This window comes from Myxocyprinus asiaticus, chromosome 18 (genome assembly GCF_019703515.2).
Source record: "Myxocyprinus asiaticus isolate MX2 ecotype Aquarium Trade chromosome 18, UBuf_Myxa_2, whole genome shotgun sequence".
Taxonomy (NCBI): Eukaryota; Metazoa; Chordata; class Actinopteri; order Cypriniformes; family Catostomidae; genus Myxocyprinus; species Myxocyprinus asiaticus.
This window is the reverse complement of record NC_059361.1, coordinates 16352969-16371889: the sequence shown is the minus strand read 5'-3', so window position 1 is coordinate 16371889 and position 18921 is coordinate 16352969. Positions and strand designations below refer to the sequence as shown.

Genomic DNA, 18921 nt, shown 5'->3' with positions numbered 1-18921 from the left:
CACACTAAAGCTGAAGATATAAATAACCATCTTAAGACAAATGTTTTTATGAAACATTTTAAGTACCTAAAACTTTTGCACAGTACTGTATATATATATATACAGAGAGAGAGAGGGGGGGGGGGGGGGTAGAGAGAGAGAGAGAGAGAGATGTGGTACCAGTAATAATGTAATACATTGCTAACATTAAACGTGTCTGTGAACGTTTATGTTTGTTTTTGTACTATTAAGTGTGTGAGTGAGCTTGTTCAAAAGACATATGTTAACTTGACTTGCATTATTTATGAGAAATTTGCAAGGTTTGGGACCAAGGAAGTCTATAATACCTGGAAAAAGCTAAACATCTACTATAGAATAATGAAATATTTTCAGTTTAGATATTGCATGCGAAAAAATGGTGAGAATACACGGCTACTTTTGAATTGCTGTCAGTGGAGAAACAGGCCTATTTTTCCACGACTGAATGGTAGCTATCTACCAGCAGTGGCTAACTGTCCATGCTAACCAGCAAACCTTGATCCTGTGTGATTTCACTTGTTAGTATTACCTCAATATACCGCTTTTGAAGTCAATTCATGCAGAATGTACTGTGTATATTTCCTATTTGCTTTCTGATGTTTGGAATAGCATGCCACCATGCAACTTTGACTGTTTATGCAGTACATAGTATGTATACTATGCCCAGTATGCATTTTTTATATGTATGACATTCTTAGATGACCTATTACATTTGCTAGAATGTGCATACAACAGAGCACATTGCGCTGGGTACTTTATCCCACAATGCAATGCGCTTGACTTGACCTTCCACCACCAGTGTGATGAATGGACCAGAATGTAAACCATGAAATTTAACATTTCTTTCTTGATTAATAATTTGATTGGACTGCCAAAGTTAAGACATATTCTAAGTAGATCAAAAACGCTAAATAATCATATGTATTTTTGACACTTGCTGGAGTAAAGACGCAATTTGCTGAGGTCTTGTGACCACAAGGGATCACACTACCATTTAAAATGTTTATCAGTGCATATCAGTTTCACATACTCTGTTAATGTTTAATCTAACACTCTAATAGCGACTAATAGGCTAATGGATATCATGGGATGTCTTTGCCATGACATGCTTTTTAGTGTTCATTTCAGGTCTTAGTAAAGTTACATAGCATTTTGGCAAGAAAATACAGAACAGTAAACAAAAGCTGGAGACCAAAATGGCAAATATCTCTACAGCTACAATGAACTTGCCAGGCGAACTTACATAAGCTGGGATAAATGTGATCCAAACAGCACAGAATAAGAGCATACTGAATGAGATGAGTTTGGCTTCATTAAAGTTATCAGGTAGTTTCTGTGCCAGAAAAGCTAAGACAAAACAAAGGACAGCTAGTAGACCAATATAACCCTGCACAGCCCAGAAACCAATCGCTGAGCCTAAATTACATTCTAAAATGATATTTTCTTGGTATGGTGTGATTGCAAGAACACAGAGTCTTTGCTGCAAGGGCCCAAACCATTTCATGACATTACGTCCTGGAAGTGTAGCCTTGAAGGCCATTAACACCACTATCGTTTTCCCCAGAACACAGGAAATGCAAAGGACAAATGTGATCCCAAATGCTGTGTGACGCAACATACAGGACCACTCAGTGGGCCGACCGATGAAAGTAAGTAAACACAGAAAACACAGAGTCAGTGAGAAGAGCAGCAGAAAGCTCAGTTCTGAGTTGTTGGCTCGACAATAGGGGTGCTTCTGTAGATATAGAAAATAAGCATGGTTACAACAGAGTTGCATGTTTACATCATATGACAAGAATTCAACTTATTTTGGAATGCAAGCATCTCCACTTGTATTTGACCACTGTGCAACAGGGCATTTGTTGCATGGAATGTGGATCTAGAAAAAATCAAATCAAATATAAAATAATCAAGGGATAATGTACAGTCAGGACCCTGACGTTAAGCACTTATTACAGGACTACTAACCAAATAAGTATATAAAGTACATTTACATAAAATATTGATTTGCATTGAAATTATTTCATTACGTGAGAAGAAAGAGACCGTGGAGTAATACAAGAGCCATAACATGCACACATTGTAGGAGATTGATTGCCAGGGAAGGACAACGGTCAAATAGTACAATTGAGCTGTCATTATTCGACCGCAGAATGCCGCAATTGACCAATCACAATCAAGTATTCCAGAGAGCTATGTAATAATTCTGTATAAAACACTGCTAAAATATTAGCCCTTATATTGTTACAAAACACATCTTAAAAAAATATTAATAATATAAAAAAAAATAAATAAATAAATAAACTTGTTCTGTTCTGTTACTAATCTCTACTGGAGGGCATGGAATGCAGTCACAATAGCAGTGTTGGGCCTCATGTATTCAGACAGAAGACAAAGGCAGGCCTAACACAGTCGTACAACCTAACTCAGGCCCCCACATAACAAGTGATACATTTTACCGATAAAAACCGTGCCAAAATCAAACAAAGGGAGTCCAAAACAGACTACAAATCCCATGAAGCCTTGCTCACTAAAGGATCGAACTCTCAACTCCTATTGGATGAGGCACACGACAGAACGCACCTCAACCATGACATCATCAGGAGTAGAAATACCTCTGAAATGCTTCCGGGATTTGCTTCCAGCAACTTTGCTTGCTGTGTGTAGACGCAGCTCATCGCTGCTCTCAGGTGTCACCTCTTGGCACAAGGAAGTAACGTACGACTTGAAACTGTGGCCATACAATCTCCATCACGCTGGACGAGTTGAGATTACTCTGTGTTCCACCAAACACTCTAACGGATCCAAAGGAGACCACTGAGCAATCCGCATCTTCATCCGTTTGCCTGCAGAAGTGAAGAGAGAAAAGATTTCTCTTCCATCTTCAATCAAGTCGACGTCGCTGATTTCTCCGCCAGCCCGCCGAGAATCAGCAGCCATACCGCCTGCCGACAGAGCGAGGAAATGGCCTCATGTCATCACCCGAGCCTCGAGGAACCGATTCTGAGTTAAAGGACGGATGAACACACTTCTCATGCGATTCAAGTAAGAGGTTTACGTCTGGGCAAAGATAAAATATTATAGTGTGTTATTCTTGTGTATCAAGGTTATTGCTTGTTCAGTTTACGGACCGCCATGTCCGCTCATTATTAACACTCAGGGTATTAATTATCACGAATTTACTGTATTGTAGTCCAACCACACTGGACTGTTGTGCATTTCCGCCATCACGGGTGAGACTGGCAAACTGAGTTTATCCATTAAAGAATCAAAGACCGCGGGACGGTTTACGAGCCGTCCACCGCGTCCCTGAGTGATAAACTAACAGCTGCTTTCTCTCCCACGATCGCGAAACCGGCTTTGAGGCCGTCACTTAATTCTCTCTCTCTCTCGTACTAACCACACACACACACACGCGCGACCCCTCAAAAACATTCTCGCACACATTTTTGGCTAGTAGATAGCTTCGTGATAAAGCTCAGCGTTGTCCCTAAGCTATCGTACAAGCAGACACACGCGGTAAACTGGTAGACACCATTGACTGGTTTCTCTCCGCCCACATTTGGGGCCATATTCTCTGGTCGGAAGTCTCGCGTGACATACTCTCCATGAGAGTCATGTCCGCCATTTTGTGCGCGTCCCTCCTTACACACACACACACACACACACACACACACCCACACACACACACACACACACACGCACACACACACACACACACCTTATGTGTTATAGGATTATTTTGATTTCCATATCTAATCATATCACTGTTTAGTTTGTAGTTGTAAGTCGGAAGTTTATTGACTGCACTGTATTAATTATTAATTGATATTGCTGCATAAATAAACTTTGTTTATATTACAAAGAGAAGTGTTTTGGTTTGTTTTGCATACACCTGTGTCATGCTGACGGGATGTCAGTGCTTGGATTCAAGCCTTCATTCATTGTTTTTTTTTTTTCTTCATTGTTTATTCTTCGGATGTCGATTTTCCTAAGAAAACAATCTAATATTGAGACTGTTACTATCTGGTTATTAGTCCCTGATTCCAGGGTGGTGCCCCGTCAATATTAATCCTTATTAATATTCTATTGATTTTTGATAATTGATAATTATCTTTGATGATTGTTGAATTTGAATGATCAATAAGCTAGTGTTAATTTTAATTAATGTTTCATCGATGTTAACAATTAACGATTATCTTTGATAATTGTTGATTTAAAGAATTAGAAAAGCTAACATTGATTCTCATCAATGTTCTATTGATTTTAATAATTAATAATTATCTTTGATAATTATTATTTATTGCTAATAACCAAACCTGCTAGTAAACGTAGCGCACTACATTTACTGGAGCCCCATATGAGGTTTTAATGAGTTAGATCCAATTAATTAATTTAAATATTGATTAATAACTAAAGAAATAATTGTTAATTATTTCTGATAGTAACACTGATCTAAACAACCATAAAGCCTTACAGCAGACAGGCCTTCCTTTCTGCACATCTTTTCTAGTCCCCGAGGGACAGCTCTCACTGCACACAGACACAGGAAACTGCCACATACCAATACCTACACAAACATGATCATATGTATTCGCTCAGCTGTAATTTCAAATGTAAAAATTTTATGTTTAGGAATCTATACAAAAAGCCCTATCATGTTGCTTCTTTCTCTCCAGACTATTTGAACACTATTCATCGATAATCGCTGACCTCTAGAGAAAGAAGCATCATAGTAGCCAATTGTTGCTACCTGTATTTTCTCTTTATTAACGCTTTATAGATTGATCAGATCTTGCTGGTGAATCTCCATTGCTGTCAAAAAAGTCATTGTCACCCCCTTGTGTGGTGAAATTTACAGATTGCAAGGAGTTTAAGACCTTCAGCACATAATTGAAGGAATACATTAGTGTCTGCTGGTTCCACTGGTTACACTAATCTTTTGTAGTATGTGAATATTTCATTTAATGTGGACAGAATTATCTGATCTCACCTTCCGAGGCTTTATTTGAATAAGCTCACGTGGCATTAGCAATCAAACTTTTGTTTTGCTTACACAAGAGCAGATTGCGCATTGCATGAGCCACTGCATAAACAGCTTTATACTGTAGATATTATCAGAGAACCTAAGTCAGTTAAATCAGTAAAAGGGTTTTGCACATTTCTTAGGTTTCCAATACATCTCCTTATTTCACTTGGAGTCAAAGAACATTCAAATACATACTCCCAAAAAACTCAGAGAAACACACTGTTAGGAAATTGAAAAGGGTTGACTTCCTGTAGAAAAGAGCCTAGTCTGGGAATCTGAGCATTACGAACAGTGAATCCTTTAGATCCAATAAGCAAATTATGACCCTGGATATCTGCTAGAGAGTCCTCTGTGATCCAGGCATCACTTCCGATCCACTGCAATCCTGTAATATTGATCTCAATGTGTGACATAAAGGCCGTTATAACCGTTTGTGGAACTTTTGAAAACATTCACAATTCTCAGTATTTCATTGTATGGACTGGCACTTTCAAAAGCTTCTGAGTACTCAATGCACACCCCCTCCTCATGAGCAGCCATAATGAAAGTGGTTATGCCATTCACTCCATAATTATTTTATTGCTTAATGCCCCCACCCATCCAGCCAAACTGTCTGACTAGCTGAGCCAGTGCTCTGCTCTGGTGGTAATCACTTGAAATAGTTCTGAGGAAGGACGGGTACTCCTTTCTATTGCTCAAGCAAGCACATGTAGCAAAATGACTGATCTATAAAGACAGGGGAGAAAAAACAATGTGTAACTTTTGATAAAAAGTAGCATCTACACAAATTTTTGTCCAAAAGACATACAGCTGAAAATATTTAAAACTTTTCATTAGAATTATCAAGACATACATTTAAATTGCAAAAGAAGATATTTCTTACCACCAGTATATTAAATCTTCCAACGATCCTTGCAAAATTCATCGTTGTTGTTGATCCAGAGTGTCCAATAATAGCTTGGAATTTGCTTCTGTTTCTGACTGTTCCACACCACTTACCAATGTCATTGCAACTCTTAAAATGTCTGTGGATTCTCAATCATTGTAAATCTTGTATCCCAGTGTAACTCCAGGGAGAATATCTGAGTCTGTGTTAATCTCATCTACTGCAAACATCATTGTGTAAGCAAACTTGAATATTGATATTATTTTATCAAGGATGCTGTATTTTTACTGGAAAGGAATGCTACATAACATTTTCTTTACATTAGTTACTTTAAAGTTTTATTAAAGGAATCGTTTTCCCATAAAATAACATTTTGTCACTATTTGGAACATAAATGAGAGTACTTATGTTCCAAACCCATTTTTAGGGTGAACTATCCCTTTAACAATTAACATGTAATATTTAGGGATACATGAGACAAAATTTAAACCATTAGTACTGACACATACTCTTTGCATGGACAAATTTCTGGCATTTTTGTAAAGGAGTCTATGTAGACATCTACCATTGGTACCATTCAGAGTAAATTCTAGAGACTATTGTGTATGAAAAACTCAGGAGATCAGCAGTTACAAAAATACTTAAACCAGCCCATTTGGCACCAAACAATCATCCATGCGATTATCTAATTAGCCAATCATGTGGCAGCAGTGCAGTGCATATAATCACGCTGATACAGGTCAGGAGCTTCAGTAAATGTTCACATCAACCATCAGAATGGGGAAAAAAAATGTATCTCAGTTATTTGGACCATGGCATGATTGTTGGTGCCAGATGGGCTGGTTTGAGTATTTCTGTAACTGCTGATCTCCCGGGATTTTCAAACACAACAGTCTCTAGAATTTACTCCGAATGGTGCCAAAAAAAAAAAAAAAAAAAAAAAACATCCAGTGAGCGACAGTTCTGTGGACAGAAATGCCTTGTTGATGAGAGAGGTCAACGGAGAATGGGCAGACTGGTTTAAACTAATAAAGTCTACGGTAACTCAGATAACTGCTCTGTACAATTTTGGTGAGAAGAATAACATCTCAGAATGCTATTCTGAGATGCAGGTTGGCGCTGTTTGTATATACAATGTATATGATGCCTATTTTTTTGCAGATCCAAAGTAATTAGTCACGTGCCATTTACGGCCCAGGTGAATCGCTTAAAAACTGTTTTTAGAAACTGAGTGCCCAAGAGCAAAGATGATATCATGCAGGTTGTGTACTTCCGGGGATGGGCTATGTGCACCAGTCAAGCAACAGCCATTGAGATGAATGGGAATCCTAGCAAATAGCTCTCTCCAGGTGTCATGGACCCTTTGAGGGCAACATTAAGAAAAAAAAGTCACTATGAAAGATTGAGAAAAATAAAATGCTCTCTAAGGAAGGAGGGGCCCATTTTTTTTCAGCACAGGATAAAAAAGTTATTAAACCACATTTTATTATACATTTTTCATTGACAACATCAATGTAATTTTACATCTCTTGTTATATTTTCTTTCGATCAATATCTTACCAAATTTACATATGTTTAAAATAGAAATATACAGATCATAGCTCATGTGTTGCCCATCATATGCTTCTTGGAATTCTTCTCTGGCTTAAATAAAATCATATAGCATTTTGGAAGAAAGATGCAGAATAGCAACCCAAAACTAGAGGCTAAAATAGCAAATATCTCCACAGCCACAGTAAACTTTCCAGGAGAGCTGACATAAGCTGGAATAAAGGCAATCCAAACTGCACAAAATATGAGCATACTGAATGTGATGAATTTGGCTTCATTGAAGTTATCAGGCAACTTCCGTGCCAGAAAAGCCAGAATGAAGCACAAGAGAGCAAGGAATCCTATATAACCTAGAACAGCCCAGAAACCTATTGGTGAACCTACATCACACTCTAATATGATCTTTTCTTTGAAGTAATTTAGATTTTTAAAAGGAAAAGGCGGAGATTTTGTTAACCAAACCACACAAATAAGCACTTGTATGAGAGTAAAACCAAGAACACTGAGTCTCTGTTGAGGAGGCCCAAACCATTTTATGACATTACTGCCTGGAATTGTACTCCTGAAGGCAATTAACACCACTATTGTTTTCCCCAGCACACAGGAGATACAGAGGACAAAAGTGATCCCAAACGCTGTGTGACGCAACATACAGGACCATTCAGAAGGCTGACTAACAAAAGTAAGTGAACAGAGAAAACACAACATCAGTGAAAACAGTAGCAGAAAGCTCAGCTCTGAGTTATTAGCTTTAACTATTGGGGTATTTTTATATCTAAAGAATATGAATGCAGTTAACACTGTTATAAATGCACCAATAATTGAAATGGTCATGAGCAAAATTCCCATGATCTCCTTATAAGACAAAAATTCAGTTTCCTTCTCAACACATCCATCCTTTTTCTGATTTGACCAGAAGTCTTGATTGCACCGCAGACATGTTATAGAATCTGTTATTAGAAAATAATAATAATAATAATAATAATAATAATAATAACAAATGTACCACAAATAAAGATTAGACAGATTCAGTAGGTTTATGAATTATTATTTTTTTTCATTTTAATTTTGTTACTTTTACCTGTCATGTTACTGATCTCTCCTGCTGTACATGGTATACAGTCATAACAACATATTGGCTTTCCTTTCTTCACAGCCTTCCTAGTGCCAGGAGGACAGCTCTCACTGCAAACAGACACAGGTACCTGTGGGCCAAAGATTTCTGAGTTAGTTTACCAAAAAATGAAAATCATGTCATCATTTACTCACCCTCATGTGTTTTCAAACTGTTGACTTTTCTTCTTTGGAACACAAAAGGAGATTAGTCAGAAAGTTTGGGACCGACACCCTCAGTCACTATTCATTTTTATTTTAGTGAGAAAAAAAAAAGATGAATGGTGAATGAGGCTGTCAGTACCTAATATTCTGCCTAACCTCCGTTTGTGATCCACAGAAGAAAGAAAAGTAGGTGGGTTTGATACAACATGAGGTTGAATAAATGTTGTCACTTTTCATTTTAGGGTGAATTATCCCTTTAACTTTGTTTATATACTGTTGCATGTATCATGGTAATCATACAAAAAATTAGATCTGAGTCATTGACACGATGCACTCAATTTGTTTTAATAACACATGTTTTTGTCTCTTATTCTCACCTTTGTGGTATTATTTGCCCATACAATTGAAGCCATATTCAATGCCAAACGATCTTTTACAGGAAGAGAGGCATCATAAAGGCCGAGAGTGACAAATTCATCATGTTGTTTTTTACTTGGTTGCCAATTTATTATCTCATATTTTGCCACTACTTCACCATTCTTATCGAAATAAACCTCCTCGCCATCTTTGGTATTGAAATGAACCCTTCTCAGGTGCTTCAGAAACTGGAAAAATTGACAGAAGTTTTTATATAATAACAAGTCACATATGATCCACTGATAATCCTAAACCTAACCCTAACCCCTAACTCTGTATTAACAAATTACTGATAATCCTAACCCTAACCCCACTGATAAATGAGTTCATTCTTAGTCTACACATCTAAACAGTCTACCAATAAATTCGCTTTTATTTAAGTACTACACTTACTACTTGTTTTTTCAAGTGCAAACACTTTAACAGCTGATACTTTACAAATAAATGTGTGATATTAAAATAGTGTTTTAAAACCCACTGTTGAAGGATCAGGCTGTTTCTTTGTGGCACATTTTTCCTTGCAGCCCAGAAGATCATGAAGTGTATGAGCAATAGCATACACTCCTTTGTACACATTACTGAAGATAGGCATGAGTGACATGTCTGTGAATGTGTTTTGCATCTGAGACAGCTCCTCATTGCCTGTACATGCGGTTGTGGATGTTGAATAATTTTTGGTGGTGTATTGACACTGAAACAGTTCTTTCCAGAGCTCAGTAAATATGGCAGTGCCTGAAGACTTTAGTGGCTTAATGTCTATAATGAACTCCTTTAGGCCTGTCACCTGTGTTTTGGGTATAGCCAGCCCAATGGCCCCTTGTAGAATGTGGTGCTTATCCATACTGGCAATTACTGAATCAGAGATCCAGCTTTCTGTACCTACCCACTGGTATCCTGTGATGTTGTATTCAACAAATTTATGCAGTAGAGCCTCCAAGTCCCAGTGCACAAGAAATCCCACAATCACTCGAGAAGTAGAGCTTTTTATCTGCTCAATTATTCTCATTACTTTGTCTTCAGGGTAGGTTCTGAAAAACGGAAGAGAATATTCCAAACAGATACCCATCTGCTCTGCCACCTTAGTGAAAGTGGCCATCCCACTGTTACCATAATCGTCATCAGTTCTTATTGCTCCCACCCAGGTCCAGCCAAAGTGTCTGACCAGTTCTGCCAGTGCTCTGCTCTGGTAGTGGTCACTTGCAATAGTTCGAAGAAATGAAGGATACTTGGTTTTGTCACTGAGACACTCACAAGTAGCATAGTGACTGATCTAAGAGACAATTAAACAATGTTATACCTCTTTTTGTGTATTCATGAGTAGCTTGCATTTTTTTTATTACTCAGTACAAGTATTTTCATATTCATAATTCAATTTTTTTCTGCTCATGTTTCTGACATAAATGAAACAACAACCAGAACAACTTGAAATAGTAAAATTTGCATGTTAGATTCATTTATGTTAATAAAATAATTTACATTATGACTGTACAGCCACATAGGAACATGGAAGATGCTTTTGTGATCATTATTTGTCAAAAAAAGGAATTCATACCATTGGAAGGTTGAATGGTCCAATACTTTTTGCCATCGCTATGCATGCCGATGAGGTTGTGTCTCCTAGAATGGCTTGCACATAGGCTTGCTTTGTACAGGGCCCTTCGGAGGTTGTGTTCTCATACCCGTTAGCAAGAGCCATAGTCACTCTAACAGCCATTGCCATCGAACCACATGTGTCATAGATCCTATAGCCCAGTTGGACCCCCGGCAGCAAAGTGGAACTGTTATTGATTTCTTCTATCGCAAAGAGCATGGACTGTGCATATTGGAAGTCTCTGAAATTAAGGCTTGATTAAACAACATTGAAACTGTTAGTCATGTACTCATGTCTCAATTTGATGTCGCTTTGGTAAGAAAATAGAACCGTAAATGTAAGTTTTGCACTTATAGAACCTGAGACACTGTATACTATTTCAGGTGTTGCTTACCTGATACACTTCAGAGGAGGAGGCATAACTGAATATGTTAGTTGTCTGACTTCCCAGCTGCTATGGAAGGAGAAAACTCCTCCAAGTATGATGTCTCCATCTTTCCATAACGGAGGGTATGCAGGCTCTGCTCGCAGAGTACAAGCAGTTTCATTTGCTCTGGTAATAGTAATGATGGTCATTACTAGATGCATGAGTGCAAAGAATGGCTCCATCCTCTCATTAAATAGAGATGTTCATGTGTATAAAAGATGTGCCAGGTACAGTATGGCATTGCAATAGGGTAAACAGGAAGGAATTTGTGATATTTATAGAGATGAAGGTACTAATCCTCTGTGGGCAAATGACACGGTGCTTCATCTTGACGTAAATCAGGGGAAAGAAGGCCGTAAAATATCAAGAATGTTTGTTTGGATTAATGTTTGATTTAGAAATCTGAGTCAGTTTTATGTAATTTGATGGTGCATTTGAATATTTATAAAGCTTTCTTTTGATATATTATTTTTTGCTCTCTTTGCATATTAAGGTTGTTTTAATTGTTTATGTTGGCCATTTTGCACCAATCCTCGCACACTTTTCTCAGGGTTCCCACACCTTTTGACAAATTAATTTCCATCACTTTTTCAGTCGTTTGTGATGACTTTATAATGATATTTAGAAATTATTTTATTGGGATAACACACAGAGCAATTTAATGCCAATTAAATATTTTAGAGCTAAGCAGGACCCACTTTATATTAGGTGCTATGTACTTAACCATTTGATACAATATACTTATTATGTACATACATGTTGTTGCATTGCAATTACATTTAGCGTACTTGCATTAAATTACATTTGTAGTTACACTGTTAACGTTACCCCTAACCCAACCCTTACCCCAAAACCTAACACTAACCCTACCCTTACTCTTAAAACTACCCGTACCTCAACCTCAATAGCAATAAATGTGGGAATTTTGCAGAACAACATGTAGTTACACAGTAAAAATATAGTCTTGTATGTATTAAATAGTAGTTAAGGCCACCTAATATAAAGTGTGACCGCTAACCATAACTAGATTATTTTATTGTTATTTTTTATTCACTAAATAATTTTTTTCTTTAGAAAGATTTTTTGTTTATTCACTATTTTAAAATTGCCTGATATTTTCATATTTTCAGGTTTTTAATGACCATGGGAATCCTGTCTTGGGCAACTTTTTGAACTACGTTTGTGTGTTTTGTGTGTGTGTTTTTTTGCAATATACTAACTTATTATTCTCATTCTGCAGGCTTAGTAATGTAATTTGGATGTGTGTGGATCTAATTACTTTAAAATAACCACTTTAAGAAAATCTGGTGTGGAAAGCGAAGTGGACTGTAACACTTGGGACATTCTCCCTAGCGGCCACTAGAGGTCTATAGAAGGATAAAGATTTTTAGTTTGAAGACTGGTTTTTGTTTTTGTTGTGTCTCTGTTCTCTGTGTTCCCCTTGATTGATCTCAGCTGTGTCTTGTTAACCTTGTTAGTTCTTGTGTATATATTGCCCTCATTTTCTCTCTGTCTTTGTCAGTTGTTAACCTGTATGGATGCAACGGTTCATTCTTTGGTTATGTTTTGAGGTCCTTGTGTATAGTTTTCTGAGTTTTATTTAAAAAGCCTGTACATAGATCCTCCTCATGCCTCGTTCCTACAAATGTTACAGAACAACTGACCTGACTATAAATCTAGCGACTTGGCAATTGTTGTCTCTCGGACAAGGAGGTGATTCCATCAAGCAATACACAGAGCAGTTCTGCAGTTTTGCTCAGGATTTCAATTGGGGAGATATTTGTCTCAAGGACTGCTATCGGTTCGGACTAAATGAGCCTGCGAACTTCTGTCTGCCAGGAGGCAAATGTGAACTTTCCTTGGTCGAATTCATTGACTATGATTTGAGGCTTACATTCTCCCCTTACACTGTGGGGTATGGCAGTAATCCCATGCTGCTGCCAGCACCCACGCCTGCCATGTTCAACAAGTCAGTGCCCATGCCTGCCAGGGTCAACGAGCCAATTCCTGAAGTCTCGTCTGTCCCAGAGCCAGCGCCTGAAGCCTTGTCCGTCCTACAGCCAGTGCCTGAAGCCTCGACCATCCCAGTGCCAGCGTCCTCGGCCATGGAGGTTGAGCAGTGCTCCCGGCTGTCTGGAAGAGGAGGAGGAGAAGGGCCCCTGCTCTTCAGTCGCTGCCAGTGCTTCCGGCCACAGAGACCGTTCTCCAGTCGCTGCCAGTGCTTCCGGCCACAGAGGCCGTTCTCCAGTCGCTACCAGCGCTCCCGGCCATGGAGGCCATTCCCCAGTTGCTGCCAGCGCTCCCGGCCATGGAGGCTGTTCCCCAGTTGCTGCCAGCGCTCCTGGCCACGGAGGCCGTTCCCCAGTCGCTGCTAGTGCTGCCAGCCACGGAGGCTATTCCAAAGTCACTGCCAGCGCTCCCTGCCACAGAGGCCAATCCCCAGCTGCTGCCAGCGCTCCTAACCATGGTGGCCATCGACAAGACTATCCAGTTCTCTGAGGCTGTCGATGAACCAGCCCAGGTCCCCGAGGCTGGTGATGAGCCTCCCCAGTTCCCTGAGCCTGTCCAGTTCCCCGAGCTTGTTGACAAGCCTGGCCAGTTCCCCGGGGTTGTCAACGAGCCTGTCCAGTTCCCCGAGGCTGTCGACGAGCCTGTTCAGTTCCCCGAGGCTGTCGACGAGCCTGTCCAGTTCCGCGAGGCTGTCGACGAGCCTGTCCAGTTCCCAGAGGCTGTTGACAAGCCTGTCTTGTTCCCTGAGGCTGTCAATGACCCTGTCTAGTTCCCCGAGGCTGTCCACGAGCCTGCCCAGTTCAATGTACTCATTGAGCCTGACCAGTTCTCTGTACTCATTGAGCCTGTCCAGTTCCCTGAGGCAGTCAATGAGTCCATCCTGCCCCCAGTGACTTTCGAGCCTGTTCGGTCTCCTGTGACCATCGAAGATCCTGTCCAGTCCCCAGCAGTCGTTGACCAGTCTGTTGCTCAATCCAGTGGTCAGCACCAGTCAGACAAAAGCTACCAGTCTGTTCAGTGTCCAGCAGCCACCCACTTCCAGTATGATCCCTGTCCAGCGGCCGTCATCCAGTCTGCTGACCCCTGTCCAGTGACTGCCATCTAGTCTGCTGATTTCTGTCCAGTGACTCCACCTCCTGCTGCTCCGCCTCCTGTGGCTCTGCCCCCTGAGTCTCTGCCTCCTGTGGCTCCACCACCTTAACTCTTTCCTCCTGTGACTCCATCTCCGGAGCCTCTGCCTTCCATGGCTCCGTCCCCTGAACCCTTGCCTCCTGCGGCTCCGCCCCCTGAACCCTTGCCTCCTGTGGCTCCATCTCCAGAGCCTCCGCCTCCTGCTGCTCCACCCCCTGAGTCTCAGCTTCCTATGAACTATTTTGTTTGTTTGTTTTGTTTTATATGTCATGGAGCATCAGCAGCTGCTCCTTAGATGGGGGGCTCTGTAACACTTGGGACATTCTCCCTAGCAGCCACTAGAGGTCGGTAGAAGGATAAAGACTTTTAGTTTGAAGACTGGTTTTTGTTTTTGTTGTGTCTCTGTTCTCTGTGTTCCCCTTGATTGAGCCCATCTGTGTCTTGTTAACCTTGTTAGTTCCTGTGTATATATTGCCCTTGTGTTCTTTCTGTCTTTGTCCTTTGTTAACCTGTATGGATGTAACGGTTTGTTCTTTGGTTATGTTTCGAGTTCCTTGTGTTTAGTTTTCTGAGATTTAATTAAAAAGCCTGCACATAGATCCTTCTTCTCACGCCTCATTCCTACAATCGTTACATGGACAACCTCAACCCAGTCAGAAGTATTTTTATTTTTTTAACAATTTCAGTAAAAATATTTGATTCAAATGAATTTGGTTTGCATTTATTATTACATATGTATAAGGCTTAACACATAACATGTGCACATTAGAGGCATACACTTAGATTGATATATAAATAAAAATTATAAACCAAATAAATGACCATAATTTGTACCTTAAGGAATGCATGCCATTAAATAAAACGTCTATTTCTTGTTAAATGCAACAAGTCAATGTCATTTTTTATAAGGTAGTACACAATGCAGGTCCAGAACATGGCTTTAATGGAGATGGTCAGTGAGTGTCCATTGTGCCTAGTGCTGACGAGCCTCCCACAACCTGTGGAGAGCAGAACTAATGGGTCAGACAACCCTGAAAGTAGCGGTGCTATTGTGTAGCCATTATTACTCATGATATGAACTGTGAATCCACCAGTTCAGTTGTCTATAAAGTGTGTTTTTTGCTGTCTGTCTAGGCAGTAATGTTTAACCTTTAAGCCTAAACACCCACATGCACATATGTTTGTGCTTGAAGGCTTTTTTATTATGCTTTGTGATATACAAAATAGAGATCTTAAAAAAATAAATAAAAAATGTTCGGTAACATATCTGTTGGTTTCAGATATGTAAAAGGTAACACAAATTTTATACAGCTATACTGTCTATTACATGAGAGATTTGGATGAGGATTTCACCATCATTTGTTTCTTTGTGTTTTAGTAAAATTATGTAACATTTTGGAGCAAATATGCAAAATAGTAAACCAAAGCTTGAAGCTAAAATAGCAAATATCTCCACAGCTACAGTGAATTTTCCAGGGGAACTGACATAAGCTGGAATAAATGTGATCCAAACAGCACAGAATATGAGCATACTGAATGTGATGAATTTAGCCTCACTGACGTTATCAGGGAGCTTCCGAGCTAGAAAAGCTCAAATAAAGCAAAGGGAAGCTAGAAGACCAATTTAACCCAGCACACCCCAGAAACCAAAAGCTGAGCCTAAACTGCATTCTAGAATGATCTTTTCTCTGTAATGCTTCAGATTCATATATGGGAATGGAGGGGATATCGTTAACCAAAGCACACAGATAATCACCTGAATTGAAGTTAAGGAAAAAATGCATAGTCTTTGCTGCATGGGCCCAAACCATTTTATGACAATGCTTCCTGCAATGCGCCTTAAAGGCCATTAACACCACTACTGTTTTCCCCAGAACACAGGAGACACAGAGGACAAATGTGATCCAAGACGCTGTGTGACGCAACATACAGGACCACTCAGTGGGCCGACCAATGAAAGTAAGTGAACAGAGAAAACACAGAGTCAATGAGAAGAGCAGCAGAAAGCTCAGCTCTGAGTTGCTGGCTCTGACAACAGGTGTTTCTTTATGAAGATAGAACAGAAAAGATACAATAGTCGTTAATAATGTCCCAATGGATGAAAAAATAGAAAGCAAGGTCCCCATGATTTCTGTATAGGAAAGGAATTCAACCACTTTTAATATACATCTGTCTTTGTTTTCATTTGACCAATACTCCAAATCACAAGGAAAGCAGTCACTAGAATCTGTGAAGGAATTTGGAAAAAGATTATCTGAATGTAAATCACATAATCAAGTCACTGACCAATGGACAGCATTACACTTTTTACACTTTTAATGCCATTTTACCTGTCTTATTACTGATTTCTCCCTCTGCACATGGAATGCAGTCATAACAGCAGACAGGCCTTCCTTTCTGAATAGCCTTCCTAGTGCCCGGGAGGCAGCTCTCACTGCACACGGACACAGGCAACTATGACAAAAGAAGCAGTAGTCATATACGATTATTTGTATTTGTATTGAATTGTATAATTAATTGCTTGATTTCATATAATATTTGTATAGCTTTTATGCTACTATATTCTTAAATAGGATAGTTCACCCAAAAATGAACATTCTCTCATAATTCACTCACACTTACGCCATCCCAGATGTGTATACCTTTCAGAAATAAATTGTAGGTCCCTACAATGCAAGTGAATGGGTAACAAAACACTAAAGGTCCAAAAGCACTCAAAGGCTGCAGAAAAGTAATCCATATGACTAAATCCATAAATTCATACAGTATCTTCAGAAGCTATTTGATGTGGTTGAGAAAGTCTTTTTTTTCTTTTTTTTTTTTTTTTTTTTGTATTTTTTTTAATATATATATATATCTCCTCAGAATATTTGACTGAAGGGTACAGACAGGGGTTCTGTTAACCGAAAATTCTCAGTCATTTACTGATTTTTTTTAAACATTGATGGATAATTTCAAATGCTCTTCGTCATTTTGACATATAAAAAAGGAAATCATTTCACCTATTGCATTAGTTTTAACTTACTGTCTCTCTCTCACACACACACTCCCGCTGTGTGTTTGTTCCCTGTTTATTGCCTGGTATTAAGACGCGTTTAACAGGCACCATCACCATTAACATCTGAATTAATGACTGCAAACTTCAGTCATTACGTTAGTGTGTAAATGCATGATCAGTATGTTACCTTATTATAATAAAGCTCAAATAAGTATAGGAACAAAATGAAAGCGCAGAAAAAGCAGCGCATAGTTTCTGCCAAATACTTGCAATTAATCTAAGTGCAAACATTAAGTTTAGAGCATAACTGCCAGTTATTTTAGAGGAGTACCTGCATTAGAGCTTCAGAGATGTGTGTGCTTCTCATCTGTGACACTTCATTGTGAAATCAGGCATACTGAAAATGTTCCATGAACTTGTGCATGTATGTATGTATGCGCATTTTTCAATTTTCCAATCTGAAGTTTATTTCCTTTATTTTGCACAAATAAGAACCGAATTTCCGGCTCGTGACAGCAGGGAAAGTTAGAGGGCTATTACACAATATTCAGGCACCTAAAATCTTTGCGTTGCAGCATAGCTGTCTTATGGCATGTTTCCCACCATGGTAAAAACAGTTCGAACTGTCCTTCATAACAGTGGAAATGTAGAGATGCAGAGACGTATTCTGTTCCCGGCTCACAACAGCATTGAAAACGAAAAGCATGTTTAATAAGCACCGCAAGGCGACAGTGCCAGAAATTTGAACTCTCACTGAATAGGGTAAACGTTAAGTCATAATAAGCTGTTCGTGCAGCTCTGGAATGAATGGCACCCGTGGCAAACCTCGGCACTCCAACACGGTGAACACCATTTGTTTTTTTGTTTTTAAGGCTTAGACAAGAAAACTTCAAGCATGGTTGTCTCAGAGGCCACTTCGTCCCGTTTTTACACCCACGGGGGAAAATTACGGTAAACATCTCACCTGAACACGCACATGTCTCACTAATGAAGCATGAAGCATGAAGCATTTGATCACATCATGCGCGCCGTCCAAAGATCATCATGGTGGGGCAGGTGAAGGCACTGTAGATGGAGAGGAGAAACGCAAGGTGCGAGCTGGTGACAAATCATCCTCAATTTACCTGTGCTCTATATCCCGTCCTCACATGCCTCCCTTATGCGGTACCTCAGGAGCCGTAGAAGGAGTATGGCGGTAGGGGAGGAGGCTGGCTTCGGCTTGCAGAATGAAAGTGAACTGAGAGGAAAGCATTTCAAATTGTATGTGCCCTTTATCAAAAATGCAATCAAACTTGGCAAAGCTCTGTGTCAGCATGGGCTCTTCCCAGGCAATCACAGTGCTTGTGCTGAACTTGCAAAGACACATGACGTGGAGGAGAGGAGGCACGCCACGCTGAGCCGGCGATAAATCACTCATGCCCACCAGACAGAGGGAAATATGCTTGTTTTCATCTGCTTGTAGAAACATTTGCAAAACGGCAACTTTATGTAGCAGTGAAAATGGTGAAGATGCTCGTCCGTCCACTGTCACACAGAGGGAAATTCCACACACTGTCGTTCAATGGCGAAGAGTAGTAATCGCCGA

General features: G+C 39.6%; 1 protein-coding gene and 1 pseudogene across 1 annotated transcript in view; both read right to left on the bottom strand.

The window, feature by feature from the left end:
- Nucleotides 1–1090: 1090 nt before the first annotated feature.
- Nucleotides 1091–6166, bottom strand: LOC127455845 (extracellular calcium-sensing receptor-like; annotated as a pseudogene).
- Nucleotides 6167–7535: 1369 nt separating this feature from the next.
- The window catches only part of LOC127455844 (uncharacterized), a 38121-nt gene continuing 26735 nt past the window's right edge, over nucleotides 7536–18921 (bottom strand). The window contains 11 exon segments of the mRNA XM_051723992.1: nucleotides 7536–8519; nucleotides 8552–8689; nucleotides 9140–9367; nucleotides 9658–10449; nucleotides 10732–11023; nucleotides 11165–11380; nucleotides 13909–14175; nucleotides 15643–16173; nucleotides 16175–16565; nucleotides 16669–16792; nucleotides 17668–17718. Of these exon segments, the coding sequence (XP_051579952.1) occupies nucleotides 7536–8519; nucleotides 8552–8689; nucleotides 9140–9367; nucleotides 9658–10449; nucleotides 10732–11023; nucleotides 11165–11380; nucleotides 13909–14175; nucleotides 15643–16173; nucleotides 16175–16565; nucleotides 16669–16792; nucleotides 17668–17718 (4014 nt within the window).